The sequence below is a fragment of the Aulonocara stuartgranti genome, assembly GCF_965226115.1.
Source record: "Aulonocara stuartgranti genome assembly, chromosome: 16".
Taxonomy (NCBI): Eukaryota; Metazoa; Chordata; class Actinopteri; order Cichliformes; family Cichlidae; genus Aulonocara; species Aulonocara stuartgranti.
The window spans coordinates 6,684,173-6,701,405 of NC_138952.1; the positions used below are offsets into that span (position 1 = coordinate 6,684,173).

The 17,233-nt window shown below is 39.9% G+C and overlaps 1 protein-coding gene across 1 annotated transcript; it reads right to left on the reverse strand.

The window, feature by feature from the left end:
* Positions 1-768: 768 nt before the first annotated feature.
* Positions 769-1,971, reverse strand: LOC309690363 (uncharacterized protein). Its single transcript, XM_082507407.1, has 4 exons — positions 1,848-1,971; positions 1,700-1,749; positions 1,276-1,619; positions 769-1,034 (listed from the first exon to the last, which is right to left on the reverse strand). The coding sequence occupies exons 2-4, from the start codon at positions 1,716-1,718 to the stop codon at positions 999-1,001; spliced, it is 399 nt and encodes a 132-aa protein (XP_082363533.1). The 5' UTR covers positions 1,719-1,749; positions 1,848-1,971; the 3' UTR covers positions 769-998.
* Positions 1,972-17,233: the final 15,262 nt, after the last annotated feature.

Genomic DNA, 17,233 nt, shown 5'->3' on the forward strand with positions numbered 1-17,233 from the left:
CACAAGTGAATTTAATAAAATAAAATAAACAAAAGCTAAAATTGGTCAGCCCCTTATTCATAAGAAAGCACAGTAAAACCCACAAGTCTGAGTATATTTTCCAGACATAATAAATCCTTAATTATTAACCTGTGAGCACTCAGAGCAACGCTGTCGTGGGAAACATATTGAACCTTGAGGATAGAGATAAAGTATTCCTAGTATTGGCTTGAGTTTTATCTACTGAGGCTCCTTTAAAGACATATTGTTGCAAACCAACTATATGAACAACTTTAAAAATATGATTTAAATATCAAAGTACCCCTAGGTGTACTGTACACACAGTTATCTTTGCAACAAGAAAAAAAATAAGCACATTGAAGTGGAATCAATTTAGTTTTTTTTCTGCTAATATTTTTTGTGTTAAACTTCAAATTATATTTACATTAAGCAGTTTTTCTGCTTAAATAAAGAATGAATTTATCTTCACCACAGAGTGAGTGTGCACCTTTCAGTAACATTTCTACATGCAAAAACAAGAGGCAGCAGGTCTGAACTTTTCCATGTAAACGGCTAGCTATCATGAGATAAGAGTCACAACAGTGGAAGTTTCAGGGTGTGGAACACCGCTGTGAGCAAGGTGTGGCTGATCAAATCAGTTCAGTCACCTGGGTAAATAAAGTTTGGTTATATGGTCAAACAAAACCAATAAAAAAAAACAAAGGGATACGGGATATTGTATAAAAACAAGACAGGGTGAGATTAATTTTTAAAAAAAAACTGACCATGCACTGAAATCACTTTTATTTCTTTGCTGACAAACACTGGATAAAAATAATGCTTGTTAAAGCTCACAATGATCTAAAGTAACTTGACAGATGATTCATTTGGTATCTATCAAAGTTTAGATTATTATTATTTTCTGACAAAAGCTGGACTGATTTTTTTTTTTTAAGCAAAACTGTGTCAAAGCTCAAAATGATGAGACAGGAGCATGAAGGTTTCCGGGTTTTTTCCATCTAGTCGGAGTCGCTGCTGCAGGAGCTGCTGGAAGACTACAACAGAGAACATGAGTCGTGTTATTCATCAAAACTCACGAGAAGCTCAGTTTGTCAAAGTTTATCTAGCATTTAAAAAAGGCTGTCATGCAGGTATTGCAAGTTTTGCAAAAGCACTATGAAAAATACATTTCTGTGTTTTCCTGTGAGTTGCAAGTCCACAATTTGGTTGTGTTGTACAAATTTCTTATGTTATATGTCACACTTTGAATTTGTGGTTCGGTGCAATCAGTCTTACCCCGTGGCTGTCCTTTCCTTTCTTGTGACAGTGGCCATGCTTGTGACCGTGCTTGTGCTTATGTTTGTCCTTTTTCTTGTCCTTTTTCTTGTCCTTGTGTCCATGTCCGTGTCCATGTCCATGTCCGTGCCCGTGCCCTTGGCAGGATCCTTGGCCTTGACAACAACCAGAACCAGGTCCGTGCCCATGTCCGTGTCCTCCATGTGGCCCATGGTGCTGAGGAGGACAGGTTGGTGGGACAGTCCCTGGAGGATAACCCTGTGGAGGGTAACCCCCCTGTGGAGGGTAACCCCCCTGCGGAGGGCAACCCCCCTGCGGAGGATAGTTCGGGTAACCAGGTGGGCCTAAAAAAAAGGAGAAATGAGGAATCAGCTGTAAGTTCAAGGTGATGATTGAGGGGGCGATCTAAAAGAGTCGTGTTTACCTTGGTTGTGTCCGTACATTTTGCTGCGTTACCAGGAGAAACTGCAGGTCCTGAAGAATAAAAACACAGATTTTAAATTAAAATCTTTAATGAACACAAAGACAAGAGTATCACAGGTGTATCACAGGTGCATCACAGGTGAACATACCGAGTGCTGAGACCAGATCTGCAGATGCAGACGTCACCTGCTGCTGCTTTTTATGTGCAGCTGAACCTGAAGCAGGGGCTGAGTCTGAACTCCTATCAGACTATTTTCTGTTTTATGACCTACATGGGTGTGTGTGTACAATCATTAATATACAGTCAGCAAACTAGATTTTATAAGAGTGCACACCCACAGACCCACATGATCTATTTTGCCCTGTGGTTAGAGGTTTTTTTTTAATCGTTTGCAGTCCTGCAAAACTTTTGAATACTTGGTGTCACCTGTTGATGCTTATAAAGCTGAGCATCTGCACAGACGTTATGCACAGTCAACACACAGGCGCATCGGTGCAGGTTTCATATTATTATTGAAGGAGACACGTTACATTTCTGCTGAATTCTGCACTGGTTTGTGATGGAAATTTCTTAATCATGAAAATAAAGCACCACGTTGCAATTCAGAAGTAGTCCTTGACTTCTTTCATCGTGTCATTTGGGGGTAGAAAGTACAAATACATGTAATATTGGGAGAGACATGTCTGCTGCAGTTCCCTGAAATCTAAACTCATACGTAAGATGATTCTTTTCTCACAGAAATTAATATTTCCAGGCTTAAGGCGAAATTAATCTCACTTGTGCACTGAGCACACTTTTTGTTGTAATCAGATATAAAAAATGCACCACCCATTGGAATTAAGACACAAAGTTTCCATCCACAGGATGCAGTACACAGATTAAATGGCACAAAAGAAACCATAAACTGTGATAAAAAACTGAATTAAAGTGACTGTACTGGGAGCTGCAGGGTGTGTAACAGTTAGGAGAAAAACAGCACTGAACAAAGGTCCAACCTGCCCTGAGTAAATAAAGATAAGGCACAGAGAGGAAGCAGAACAGCTGAGGTCAAATATAAAGTGGCACAAATGTGGGGACTGACTGTTTTTAAGATTGATTTAGTATAATACAAAAAACACTTGAATGATCATAATTTAACTCAGATACTGTTAGGAACAACCCTCTGCTTGTTACATTTATTTAAAGTCTGCTTCACGTCAGCACGTTGACTGCTGTAAAAGAGCCAGAGGCTCTACTACCAGCTGAGCATCATTTAAACACCACAACCTGCCGGAGCTTTGATGCCATCCCTTTATGACCACAGAGTGCCCACCTTCTTCCACCATGTTAACACACCACATGACAAAACCCCTATACTCTCAAACTGGTTTCTTAAGCATGACAATGAGTTCTCTGTGCTTCAATGGCATCCACAGTCAGCAGATCTTAATCAAATAGCCTAATAACCTAAGCTAATCTAGGAGTGGTCCTCCTAACACAGCTGCACACTGATTTTAGTTGCACCTTCTCAAGTATAGATAAACAGTAGTTAAGCCTATGCAGCACACAAAGACTCATGCACCACTAGGCCAGCAGGGGCTGCACAGGGATCATGTTTAATATGAGTACCCACCACTATAACAGGACACACATGAAAGTGAGAAAGAGGCCATAAAGAAAATAAATACATCTTTGTTCTCAAATTCAAATTTATTACCACAGAGATAGATACAAAGTCACCATTATAGGCTCACTGTGTGTTTTACATGATCTAAAAGTGTGTTTGCATTTCTTGGGCCAAAAACAGGTTTATATTTGAGTAAACACAAGATTTTTACATCATAAAAATGATTTTTGTAATGTGTCACGAAGATTTCCAGGTGGAATGTGTTTCATGGAGAAGTCTTCTAGTCAGAGTCACTGCTGCAGGAGCTGCTGGAGGACTGCAGGAGGGATAAACACAAGATATTTTAAATACTCTGAAAGTATCTAGCACACTGATTTAATCTCAGTTTTATATCCTCCATTCTGAGTTACTGTAAAAGTGATGGCATCAGATCATCAAGGTTGTTGGCTCAGTGTGACCAACTGTGACAAATTCAGACAAGACTGAGCAAGTTATAAAAACATCAGTGTTGAAAGTCGATACTTGGTGAGTTACACTTGGATAAAATGCTTCACTGAAAATCGGTTTTCAGGAAGGATTGCGCAAACTTGCTAGTGTCATCATACCTCACCTCTGTTTGAACTGCTATTCAGTAGTGCAGTGCTGCACTCCTGAATTCTACCCTGTTCGTAGCCTTTCCCTTCCCAAATGTTCACAGCTGGGACACTGGCTTTAATAACCTTTACTCTAAAGCACTAGTCATGAAAACCAAAACAATAAGTCTTAGGTTGTGTGGAGCTCCGGGAAGCCGCAGATTTGTGTCAAAATCTGTGTGTGATCATGAATTTGAGCAAACCTATTAAGTTACTCATAGGTTTGACACTGGTATTATAAATGAAGACACATGCAGCTACAGGGACTCTGCCCGAGGTCTCTTCCCCTTAGAACAAAACTTACTCTCATCAAGTGCTGCTCATAGGTGATCTTTGGACTGTCTTTTGGTTCTCCCTCTAATATTGTTGAGTATTTTTTATTACAGAAACTAAAGAAAATATAAAGCAGATCTAATAGCATAGCAAAATGTACATTGTTGCATAAATAATCATATCTTACCCCATGACACTTTTTTCCTTTCTTGTGGCAATGACCATGCTTGTGGCCATGTTTATGCTTGTGGTGGTGACCATGATGTCCATGGCCATGCCCGTGACCATGATGTCCATGGTCATGACCGTGGTGTCCATGACCGTGGTGTCCATGACCGTGGCCATGACCATGCCCATCACCATGTCCATGAGTAGATCCGCAGCCGGGTCCTACCACGTGGCCATGACCTCCAGATTCTCCACAAGGTGAGGTCACTGGACAGCATCCAAATGGACCAGGCTGAGGTGGACATGAAGGTGGTGGGGCAGGGCCTGGTGGACATCCTCCTGGCACTGGATGAGGTTGACATCCTCCTTTTAAAAATAACATTTTGCTCCTTAAAATTCAATGAATAAATATTTACAAAAACAACTGAGGAATCAGGAAATAAAAGTGATTTCTTTACCTTTGTTATGCCTGAACATGTCAAATGATCTGATCTAAAACCAGAAACTCAAAAAACGTGGTGTCACCCGTTACCTGTTAATGTAAGGGAAAAGTTTAATTGTAATGATAACTCAGAGAAGACGGATAAAAAGAAAAATCCACCTTGAAAAAGACAAAAGTTTAGTTAAATGTTTTTAAACTGGTTAAAATATAGAATCATACGATGTATGAACAAATGAAATGAATATATAAGAAAGCCACAGCACAGTATAATTACTATAAACTACTCATCAGAAGGAAAGTTCACACTCGTAAACAGACTTTTGTCCATAAAACTAGAAATAGTACCAGATGCATAAACACATATTTCATGGTAATTATTCCTACATATCCACGAATGGACTTACTGTGTGTTGCACTGCAGATCAACAGACACAGCGTTCAGCTGACCCTGCCGTTTTATAAAGCCACACCTCTATTATGAAATCCATCTTACATCATCAGGGGCAAGCCTGAACTCCCACCACAAGATGTCATGCCATCATTTGTTAAATTAATCCCAGCAAACACAATGATGGATTTCATAGGATCTGTGTCTGGTGCAGCTACTAATAAATCATCAGAATCAGAATACTTTATTAATCCTGAGGGAAATTAGGGAATCATCATCATCAAATCACAGCCTTTGTGTTTGTGCTGTGTTACAATTGGAATGTCCGATCTTGTTCAAAGACTATATTCAAAACATAGAGACAATTTGCTGGTCTGCTGATGTGAAAGTGCCTCAAACTGTCATTTTTTTGATCAAGGTCAAATGTATTTATATAGCACTTTTCCAGACAGACGATGCTGCATAAAGCTGTGTGTTAAAAGCCAGGACATAAAAATATGTCTTTAGCAGTGATTTAAATTAATCAAGTGTTTGTTCAAGTCTAATATTTAGCGGAAGACTATTCCAAAGTCTGGGACCTGCCACAGAGAAGGCTCTATCGCCACGAGATTTGAGATTAGTCCGTGGGATGGATAGCATTAATTTTGAGCTAGACCTCATGGTTTTTCCTGGAGCATAAACAGAAAGGACCTCAGGCAGGTAAGAAGGGGCTTGGGTGTTAAGTGACTTAAGAACAAAAACTAAAAGTTTAAATTGGATCCTGTAGGAGACAGAAAGCTAAAAAAAAATTGGGGTTATATGCTCTCTTTGTTTGGCATTATTTAGCAGGTGAGCTAACTGGTACCAAACGGAGATGTCCAAAATAGTCCTGGCTCTGTAAAAGGACATCAGACAAAAAAAACTGAACAGACCAGAAAAGAATAATCAGTTTTCATATTTATTTTTTCAACACAAGATAACCATATAGCGGAAGCTGATTATAGGTTTACACAAAGTGTGTGTACAAAAAGATGAATGTAGACTCTAGATTTTGTTTTCCCAACACTAAAAAAAACTGCATTCTCTTTGATGACCAGCAGGGGGCAGCGAGGTGCAAAAGAATTTAATTGCATAATTTCACAGATATACTTGCTTCTGATTTATGAACTCGGTGAACAATTTCCAGATGGTTTTAGTTCTACAACATGTTATTTTTGAAAATCATGTTCCAGAGCAAAGAGACACTGAAGCAGGCTTTGCGTTAAGGCAGAGCTGCCTTGTGACTGACAGGTTGCTACCCCGTGAGAATGCAGTTTCCCCAGTTTCTCAGGTAGAGTTGAGCCACTCTTGTCATGTTCTAATTCAAAAACAAACATAGGAAAGCTCAAGGCTCAAAATGATACTCCACAAACCCAGATATCCAGTTTTTATTCATATGTGAATGAGCATTCTGTTTTACATATTCTTTATGTTTAATGTATTTTTACATCTGTTAAAGTTATTTTTAAGTAAACATTAAAAGAAATGAGACAGGAAAGGCTAAGATAGTAATGTGTCCTTGCAGGTTCCTCCAGACATCTTCATCTAGTCAGAGTCACTGCTGCAGGAGCTGCTGGAGTCCTGGAGAAGAGACAGATAATATTTGGTGAATTCCTCATGCTGATTCTAAATTCTAAACTCTTTTTGACTCAGTGGTTAGGATGAGGGGTTTATTTTTCACTTATGACCTCAAAATTGGCTTAAAGTGTATATTTGCTGACCTGCTACAGTGGGGCAAAAAAGTATTTAGTCAGCCACCGATTGTGCAAGTTCCCCCACCTAAAATGATGACAGAGGTCAGTAATTTGCACCAGAGGTACACTTCAACTGTGAGAGACAGAATGTGAAAAAAAAAAAAATCCATGAATCCACATGGTAGGATTTGTAAAGAATTTATTCGTAAATCAGGGTGGAAAATAAGTATTTGGTCTATAACAAAAATACAACTCAATACTTTGTAACATAACCTTTGTTGGCAATAACAGAGGTCAAACGTTTACTATAGGTCTTTACCAGGTTTGCACACACAGTAGCTGGTATTTTGGCCCATTCCTCCATGCAGATCTTCTCGAGAGCAGTGATGTTTTGGGGCTGTCGCCGAGCAACACGGACTTTCAACTCCCGCCACAGATTTTCTATGGGGTTGAGGTCTGGAGACTGGCTAGGCCACTCCAGGACTTTCAAATGCTTCTTACGGAGCCACTCCTTTGTTGCCCGGGCGGTGTGTTTTGGATCATTGTCATGTTGGAAGACCCGGCCTCGTTTCATCTTCAAAGTTCTCACTGATGGAAGGAGGTTTTGGCTCAAAATCTCACGATACATGGCCCCATTCATTCTGTCCTTAACACGGATCAGTCATCCTGTCCCCTTGGCAGAAAAACAGCCCCATAGCATGATGTTTCCACCCCCATGGTTCTGGGATCTTTGCTCACCGTTCTCATGATCATTTTGACCCCACGGGATGAGATCTTGCGTGAAGCCCCAGATCGAGGGAGATAATCAGTGGTCTTGTATGTCTTCCATTTTCTGATGATTGCTCCCACAGTTGATTTTTTCACACCAAGCTGCTTGCCTATTGTAGATTCACTCTTCCCAGTCTGGTGCAGGTCTACAATACTTTTCCTGGTGTCCTTCGAAAGCTCTTTGGTCTTGGCCATGGCGGAGTTTGGAGTCTGACTGTTTGAGGCTGTGGACAGGTGTCTTTTATACAGATGATGAGTTCAAACAGGTGCCATTCATACAGGTAACGAGTGGGGGACAGAAAAGCTTCTTACAGAAGATGTTACAGGTCTGTGAGAGCCAGAGATTTTCCTTGTTTGAGGTGACCAAATACTTATTTTCCACCCTGATTTACGAATAAATTCTTTACAAATCCTACCATGTGAATTCATGGATTTTTTTTTCACATTCTGTCTCTCACAGTTGAAGTGTACCTCTGGTGCAAATTACTGACCTCTGTCATCATTTTAAGTGGGGGAACTTGCACAATCGGTGGCTGACTAAATACTTTTTTGCCCCACTGTATATGGTGATAACCTTTCAAACATATATTATAAATAACAGAGAATTTCAGTGATCTTTTTCAGGATGTATTACACAAACATGTCACGCTTCACTTGCAGCTGAATAACATCTACTTCCTGTTGTGGATAAAATATTCACTGCTGCAGTATTCAGACTTACCCATGATATTCCCTCCCCTTCTTGTGGCTGAACAGGTGCCCGTGTCCTCCCCTGTGTCTGCACCTACGCTTCTTAACATCCAGGATGATGGTGTCCATGGTGTCCATGGTGTCCATGGTGCCCATAGTGTCCATGGTGTCCATGGAGCCCGTGGTGCCCATATCCATTACCATATCCCCCATAGCCATTACCATATCCCCCATAACCATTACCATATCCCATATAGCCACCACTATATCCCCCATGGTGACCACCAACTCCGGGATGCCTGAGGGCGAGGTTGAGAAGTCCACTAAGAAAGCCACTACCATGTCCGTGGTGACCATGGTGGCCGTGGTGGCCGTGGTGACCATGGTGGCCATGTCCATGATGTCCGTGCCCTGGAATTAGTCATAAATTAAATCTTTAGGATATAAATTCTAAAAGAAAAATCAAATCTGCAAAGCACACATGATGAGCGCTGTGTATTTACCAAACATTTCAAAACTGCAAAATTCAGATCCTTGAGTTCACCAAAATCTGTTCAGAAAATAAAACACAATATATTCAAACATAAAAAAATTACAAATTACATATATACTTATTATCACGAGCAGAGATTCAGTGTTAAACTTACTGTTCACCGGAAAGTTGATCCACTGACTCGCCTGTCACCTGCCACTCTTTATATGTAAAGCCACACCTCAACCTATCCCATGCTGAACACCCATTACACACGTGAGCCCACAGTTCAATGTAACACAAAAATACGCTTAGATTTGATGTTCAGTTACTTAGTGAACAGTGTGATTAACAGGGCTCTTTGTTCCTGCATTTTTCTCGTGCCAAACAGGTGTGATGATACCAGGAACAAAAACCCAGATCTGTTCAGAGAAAAGGAACTTCATAGAAAACTTTGTTTTTTTTCTTAGAGTTGTTTGTTTTGTTGATATGGCTACACAAACAAAACTGTTTTAAAGGCATTGCATCCATAAATAAAGGGACCTGGTCTAGCTGTTAACATTTTATGGTTGAAATTATGATGATTAGCCATTTTTGTTTGTCAATTCTTTCATTTACATTTGTCATGGAGAGCTCTACTATGAACGGTGTTAAACATCCCCTCGGTATTTTTCCATTATCTAGATTCACTTACTCTAATATTGTCAGCTGGGATACCCCAGTTGACCCCCTATATGTTCACATGATCATATGACTCTTCTTCCACAGAAAATGAGTGTCACCATCTCGAGTCAAAGACGTCGTCAGATGATGGTGATTAAATGGAGATTTAAAAAATATATAAATATCACAAAAATATAAGAGTAAAATGCATTGAAAGGGTTTGAGGGTAAAGATTACATTCACAAACCAGAACTCAAACATGGACTTAGTCTACATTCATAATTCAGCAAATCAGTGTAGATGTCCTGTTTCAGGATCATATATAAATGCTTATAAAACACTAAGAACAAATAAAAAATACAGTTGCATCATTATTTATGACTGATGTTCATCAGTAATAAACACAAAGACCTGACACTCCTACTGTCCTCATAGAGGTCTGAGGTAGCTTCCAGGAATGATGATGCTGTTTCTGGAGAACTGATTGAACCTGCTCACTGAACAGATTAGGTTCTCATGTTACTAGGGTGATTCACCTTTTAGTACAGAAATCCCAGGTTAAACCTGAAGTTACCTGGGTAAGATGAATTCATGCTACCTGGTGCAGGCTTCAGGTTAGTTTTCACATATCAACAGATAAGAAATCACCACATGCTGACCAATCAGATCCTCGGACAATAGCGTCACTGTTCCTGGAAGACACCTGCTGGCACACAGAGCATACACCGAAATACAGTTTAATAAATCTAAAGTTTAAATGGATCCAGTTTAAAGTTTCAGAGCGCTAATGAGCAGCTGTCACCTTAGAAATAAACAGCTGCACTGAGAGCGCGCTCAGAGGTAAAAGAAGTAACCTGAATTAAAACTTTCATTTTACTGTTTTATGTGCTGAATCACCATATTAGTAACTTTAATCTCTCATCTTATTTCTATAAATGTTTTACTGATATATTTTTATGTTCTTTATACATTTCGAATCACCATTTGCTTCCAAGAACGCTCTTTTTTAAAAAGCAGCACCCACTAAGCTACAGAGTCACAATACAAGGCTTTCAATTGTACATTATGTGCCCAGTTATTAAAACACATTAATAAAACAAAACATTCGTCATGACCACACCAGCTACTGGACTGCAGCCTGAAAAAAAACATGCACATAATGGAATAACAGGAATGGTTTTAATGACGTCAGCTATGTGCTGTATTAGGTGAGGCAGGGCGTTGCTGCAGAAAGCAGTCGAACTCGTTGACTGTGACTGTGAATAAAGGATAAAACATCACGGGACGTCCGTGTCATGGTGGCTGTGCTTCATGTTACTGAGTCAAATTGTTAAAAACCAAAAACAAACATTTGGCCTTATCCGAGTAAGCAATGAGGAAAAATTGTTTATTTTAAAGTTCTCTGGTGGTGGTGGTGTAATAACTGTAGGCTCATTTAGATTACGCAGGACATCCTCTGCTCTCTGCAAGAGTAGCTTTGTATAATTCAGAATTCAGAATAATCCTCATTTATCTTATACAGGGTCCTTGTACCACCCCTCAGTGTGTACCCAACGTTTTTTTTTTAGTTCCTCCCCCCTTAAGAAATCATTCTTCTGATTGGTTGCCTCTCATACACAGAAGCTTTCAACTGCTGGGTTTTCAGCCTGAACTGTGTGCTGAGACAACTATATAACAGTATGCCCTATCTGTGTCATCATACAGAGCCAAGAGAATATAAAAACTTGTACATACTGCCCTCCTGGTTTGATCCTTTTCTCATGCTCAGTGAACACCCACCACTTTAACAGGATGTATGTGACAGAAAATGAGTAAAAACCATTAAAAAAAACCTGTAAATTTTAAATGACTTCTGAATGAAAAACTACTGTATCCCTGAAGGTACAGTCTGAGTGCAAAGAGATGTTGCTGCTTAGTTTCTCTAAAAAAAATTGTATACCGGTACAAAAGTGTCAGATGTCTATGGGCACGTCGCACCATAGTTTCTAGCCTGTTGTCTCACATTTGTCTGGATGAACACTTTTTAATCCAACACAAGGAAAGATCCGTGGTTTCTGTCAAAGGAAGCTCCTATAGCTCGAAGTGTGCTATGTATTCTATTCTATTCATTTCTGCTTTTTGCCATCCTGTCAACTTGTTTAGCATTACTCAGTTTCTCAGTGTAGTTCTGTTATCTTTGGGTCGCTTCCTGTTTTAGAATTGTTTCTTCTGTCTTCTCTTCTTCTTTTACTTCCTGCATTTTGCCATCCATTGTGTTTTTCTTCCCAAAACGTATTAGTCTGTCCTGTGTTTGAGCACATCTTGTATTTTGTTTATTCATGCACTTTTCACCTGCAGAAATAAAAGAGTAGTTACCATGGCCAGTCTTATCTTTGTCCTCCACCACACATCCTTACATTTCAAAAGGCAGAGGAGACTAGTGTGCAGGTTACCTGCAAGCATTTTTAATTGTAACTAAGTGTGAATCACCATAAAAGTTAAGGTGTCCAGATTTCAGCATGGACTTTTTGTCACGTTTTTAGTTTGCTGGGATCCTGAAACCCTCCTCACTTGATAGAACCTGTATAGAACCTGTTAATAAACAATCTCTCTCCCCTACTTTTTCTTCCTCCTCAACCTCATCTACAGATGTTTTGTCTACTTATAGGAAGAACCAAACTCTGTACTTCTTTTTTAATTATTAAAATGAAATGAAGAGTAAATGCATCAGGGTGTGGTTGGTGGCTCGACTGCAGGGGAGGAGTGGACCAGTGAGTTCAAAATGTTGGTTTGCTGGTTTTGCACAGCTGTTGAGCATTTTCTAATCATGCCTTCCCTATTTCAGTAGCGGCCGGGGCGGGAGAGGAAGCTGGTGGTGGAGGAGAGCACCGGAGCCAGGGCAGCGCACACTGGAATGTGCCCAAAAAGTGAAAAATCAGATTGTGTGATGACAATACAAAATGCAAACCACAGCTACAAAGTCTTGTACGGTCCTTTGAAGATCACAGTAAACTACAAGTAAAAGGTGATATAAGGCAACTAGGACAGTTTGTTTTTTGAGGATCATACAGAGACAGCATTTTAAGCAGGAAATCTGCTGAAGTAACATCATTATGTAGATGGAAATTGCACTAAAGATGGCTCAAAGCACTAAAACAGTACTTCTAAAAACCTCAGCAGCTAGATCTATTTACAGAAAACACGACACAAGTACAAGAAGATGTACTCCAGCCCCTCTCTCAGAGTTGACCTGAATGCGTGCTCAAGATATTTTCAGAAAAACACAGTTTGATTTTATACTTATTTTGTTAGGTTGGCTTAAGTTTAGTTCAAGCCGTACTAATACTTTGGACAATTACAGAAGAATCTCACACTGTGGACACATTTGCTGCACTAGGTTTACGAGAGGGAGCTAAAAGGGCAGCAAAGATGGCTAATGTAGCCTGTAATGTAGCTAATGTAATGTCCAGCCTTATGTTTCCTGTCACCTGGTTGTCTGTCAAGTGATGTGCACAACACTTCACGTAAGAGATAAAAGAGAAAGACAGAGACGGCACATAGTAACAGTGTAAAGCAAACATTTCACAACATGTTCTGCATCCTCATTTTCAATGGAAAATAAGGCAGTCTTTGACTTTTTCCTTTGCTACTTGAAAGGTTGTTGCCACATTTCAGTACGCAATGGAAAAAGGTTTCACTCTCCAAATGTCATGTTTATATTTAGTGCCTCCCTTTTTCATATCTATGTATTTACAGCTTGAGTCACTCAGACATTCCCAGCAGCAGCAAGGAACTCCTCCTCACATGAACCTTTGAAATCAATGTTTTTACACAAAGAACATGTTTTTTTTCAGTAAGATGTTTGCAACACACTCACCCAACACACCACAGAGGGGCTGAGCAGCTCCAGGAGGCATCCACCTCTCTTAGTTTTATATATGGTAAATCCACTGTGTCTGGGTTTCTCATGCTCAGCAGCTATAAAAACAGAAAAATGATGAAGGGATGAAGAAGAAGATGATGAGGGGCTGGGTGTTCAGTTCAGTTTGCACTCTAATTGCTTTTAATTGGAAAAGGCAGCAAGAAGCCTTAGATATTCTCAATTTTTCAGAATGATCCACGTTTATTCCAATTACGTTTATTTCAAAGTGCTATACATAAAATATGACAGGCATTAGGGTCAATGGCATGGCCTGCATTTGTATAGCGCTTTACTCAGTCCCTAAGGACCCCAAAGCGCTTTACACTACATTCAGTCATTCACCCATTCACACACACATTCACACACTGGCGATGGCAAGCTACACTGTAGCCACAGCTGCCCTGGGGCGCACTGACAGAGGCGAGGCTGCCGGACACTGGCGCCACCGGGCCCTCTGACCAAAAAAGAGCGACGTAAGAAACTATTCAAAATTATAGTCCAGTTTAAGAGCTGAGTATTTATGGAAGTTAGGAATAGGGAAGGAATTTTGTATAATTTAACTTTAGTCTCATTCTAACCACTGATGACTCTGTTGAATAAACTGGAAACCAGTCGTTAACCTGGAAAACCTTTTAAAACACAGGCCTACCTGTACAGCAGTAACTCCTGATCACAATTATTCTGTATTTTTACTAATGCTGATATATTTACTAACATTATCATTATTAGTTAAATCGTCATTAAGAGCAAAGATGATCAGGTTTAAATACAGTAACAACAGGAGGTTCACTGTCTGTGAGTGGTTTTTTACTGAACTTTAAGATGATGTCATGTCCACATACAGCCAGGTGAGGTAAGCCACAGCTGGGATGCAAAGTACAGCACTGAATATGTTTGGTCGTACTGTGTTAGAACATGGCGGCCTCTTGTGGTACAAGGCGGACTGCACACCTGTCTGAGGCTGAGAACCATGGCATCTTCCTCTGCGGTCAGTTGACGGTGTAACAGTAGCTCATCGGGAGGAAGACCTGCCGACAGTGTTTTGTGTTAGTCTTTGTGTCTCAACTACTAACAACTTAAACCACCAAACCGAAACAAAAAGGGAACTAAATTAAAAAAGAATGACCAAAGAAGGAGAAACTGAAATATTGAGCTCAGCAGGACTGGGTTTTTTTTTTTTCTTTTCCTGATGCTAGCTTATTATTATTGTTATTGTTGAAATCTTGTTTTATTTTCACTTGTCAAAATAATAACCATTGTCGCTCATTTCCTGCCTCCAGACATTTAATTTCACATTCACCTCAGTTCCTATTGTAATCCTCTCAAACCTGGCAACTAGTCGATACTTTTAAGTTGTCTTATTAGAGTCATGAGTTACACACAAGTAAGCCCATAGTCTGAGGGTGAAGTGCTCTAATGGAATGATACAGTACTATGAGGTTTTTAAGATAAGATGGGTACTGAGTATTCAGGAGCCCCCGTCAGTATTCCTGCTACAGGCTTCTGTATCACCATCAATGATGGCTCTGCTCACCCGTTACCTGTTAATATGATGAAATAGTTTAACTAAAAGGAAAGATTCACTGTGAATAAGACAAAAAGTTTATTTGAATGTTTTTAAAAGGCAAGCAGAAGCTTGCTGCAGCAGACCTGGAGCTCTCTGAGAGTTTGATGCAGATGTGTGGGGCATAAAAACAAACAGGATGTTGACATTATGAGCTGTAAAAAAAAACGTTTACTGAATAAGTCCTCCTTTTATATCTTTCTGCAGACTCACTACGTTGACGGCGTCACACAGATGCTCGGAGGCAATGGGGTGCATGACGGAGGGGCAGAGCACCTGCAGCAGCATCAGTGACTTCAGGCCTTCTGCTGTGCAGTTGGCCACAATTCAACCACTTTGAAAAAAAAGGTTTTTGAAAGTGTCAGTATAAAAACTGTTGTGATCAACTCTCAGCCCAACCAGTCACGGTGGATGGCCGCCCCTCCCTGAGCCTGTCCTTCCCACTGTCAAAAAAGTGCTTGCTCATAGAGGATCATATGATTGTTGGGTTTTTCGTATATGTATTATTGTAGGGTCTACCTTACAATATAAAGCACCTTCAGTTGAATTGAATTTAATCAAGTCTTGCAACTTGATAACAATCTTAAAAGCTCATCCAGCGTGTATTTGGCCCATTATCTTAAAACCTTATCTACATAAAATGACATTTCAATGGTCACCAGGACACAGAAGCTGCATGTTTAAATCACCAGTCAAATTGGATTAAATTCACTTAAATATCTGCAAATGTTTCTCATTTGGGTGTACTTCTATTACCATTGCTGCCAGGGAATTCACCCACAGATTATAATTCAGGATTCTTTGACTTTCTCTCTGATGTCATCTCAGGATCTGGAAGCAAAATAAATACTACAAAAACAACATGTAGCACTTGATTGTTTAAAGTGTTTAATTAAGTAATTAAAAGCATTGGGTGGATACTGAATACTAATGCAAATGAGCTCCTTTAGCTGAGGACCCTCCCCTGTCCCCAGGTGGTGAGTCAAATACAGTAGAAGAGCTGTTACACATGAGCCTAAATGTACTTCGGCTGAAACTATTGTAAGAATTAGAGGTCATCTATATGTTACCTCGAGGTAAGCCTGCACAGCGAAGCAGGTGTCCCAGAGCTAAGATCCATTCATCCCCTGTGTCAGAGAAGAGATGGAATTAAACCCAAAGCATGAAACTAAACTAAAACAATGTGTTTAGAAGGCAATAAGTTTATGTATTCAAGTAGATTTTGGGCTATTCCTGAACTTCAGCGGTCACCTAAACTGATTCTATGGATTCTTCTTTCTACACCGATGATGCACCATCCTCCTCTATGTCTCACACTTGACATCTTTCTGCCAAGAGAATATTATGGGTTTAATAAAGGCTCAATAAAGAGTTTTATGGCTCTTCTTTTGCAAGCTGCAAGTGCAAAGATCCTCACAAAAACACCTTCAAACTGGTAAAACAAAAACAGAACAAATTCACACCATTTTCATCCCATCCAGTCCCAACCTGGTACACAGAGAACTTAAGTTTATCAGTTTTTCACCTTTTGTAAATGATTTTTTTCCATCTGTATGTTGCATGGTTGAAGTTGTTCTTGAAGCTGGAGTTTGGTTTGTTTTATTACTGAATTGTTCAAGATCGGCTGACTGACCAGAGGTAGTCTGGGACTGTGTGTGTATATGCAAGCATTTAAACACTGCAGAGAACAGTAAATTTATTTTGTCTAAGTCCGCCATTGTAGAACCGAAACCTGACGTCAAAAAAGGCGCACACCTTTGACTGTTTTCTCCGTTTTCGTCCACACATAAATGCAAAAATGGAGTTTTCGAAAATCTCCACCCTGGCAGGAGTTTTTAAAAATCTCAGTTTTCAGTGACCGAAAACGCCGTTTACGTGTGGAAGAAAGGTGCAAACGCATAGAAAAATCTGCATTTTCAAAAATACCCGTGTACGTGTGGACGTAGCCTTAGCCTGATTTATGACCTCAGTAAACACTTTACACATGACTTTATGGTTAGCTCTACAACATAATATTTTTTTGAAAGTCATGTTCCAATTAAAAGAGAGATTGATGAAGGCTTTGCTTTAAGGCGGAGCTGCCTTGTGATTGGCAGGTTGCTACCCAGTGAGAATGCAGTTTCCTCAGTTTCTCAGGTAGGGTTGAGCCACCCTTGTCATGTTCTAATTCAAAAAACAAGGCAAGCATGGCAAAGCTCAAGGCTTAAAATGATACTCCACAAACCATCCAGTTTTTATAGATGTGGGAAGCAACC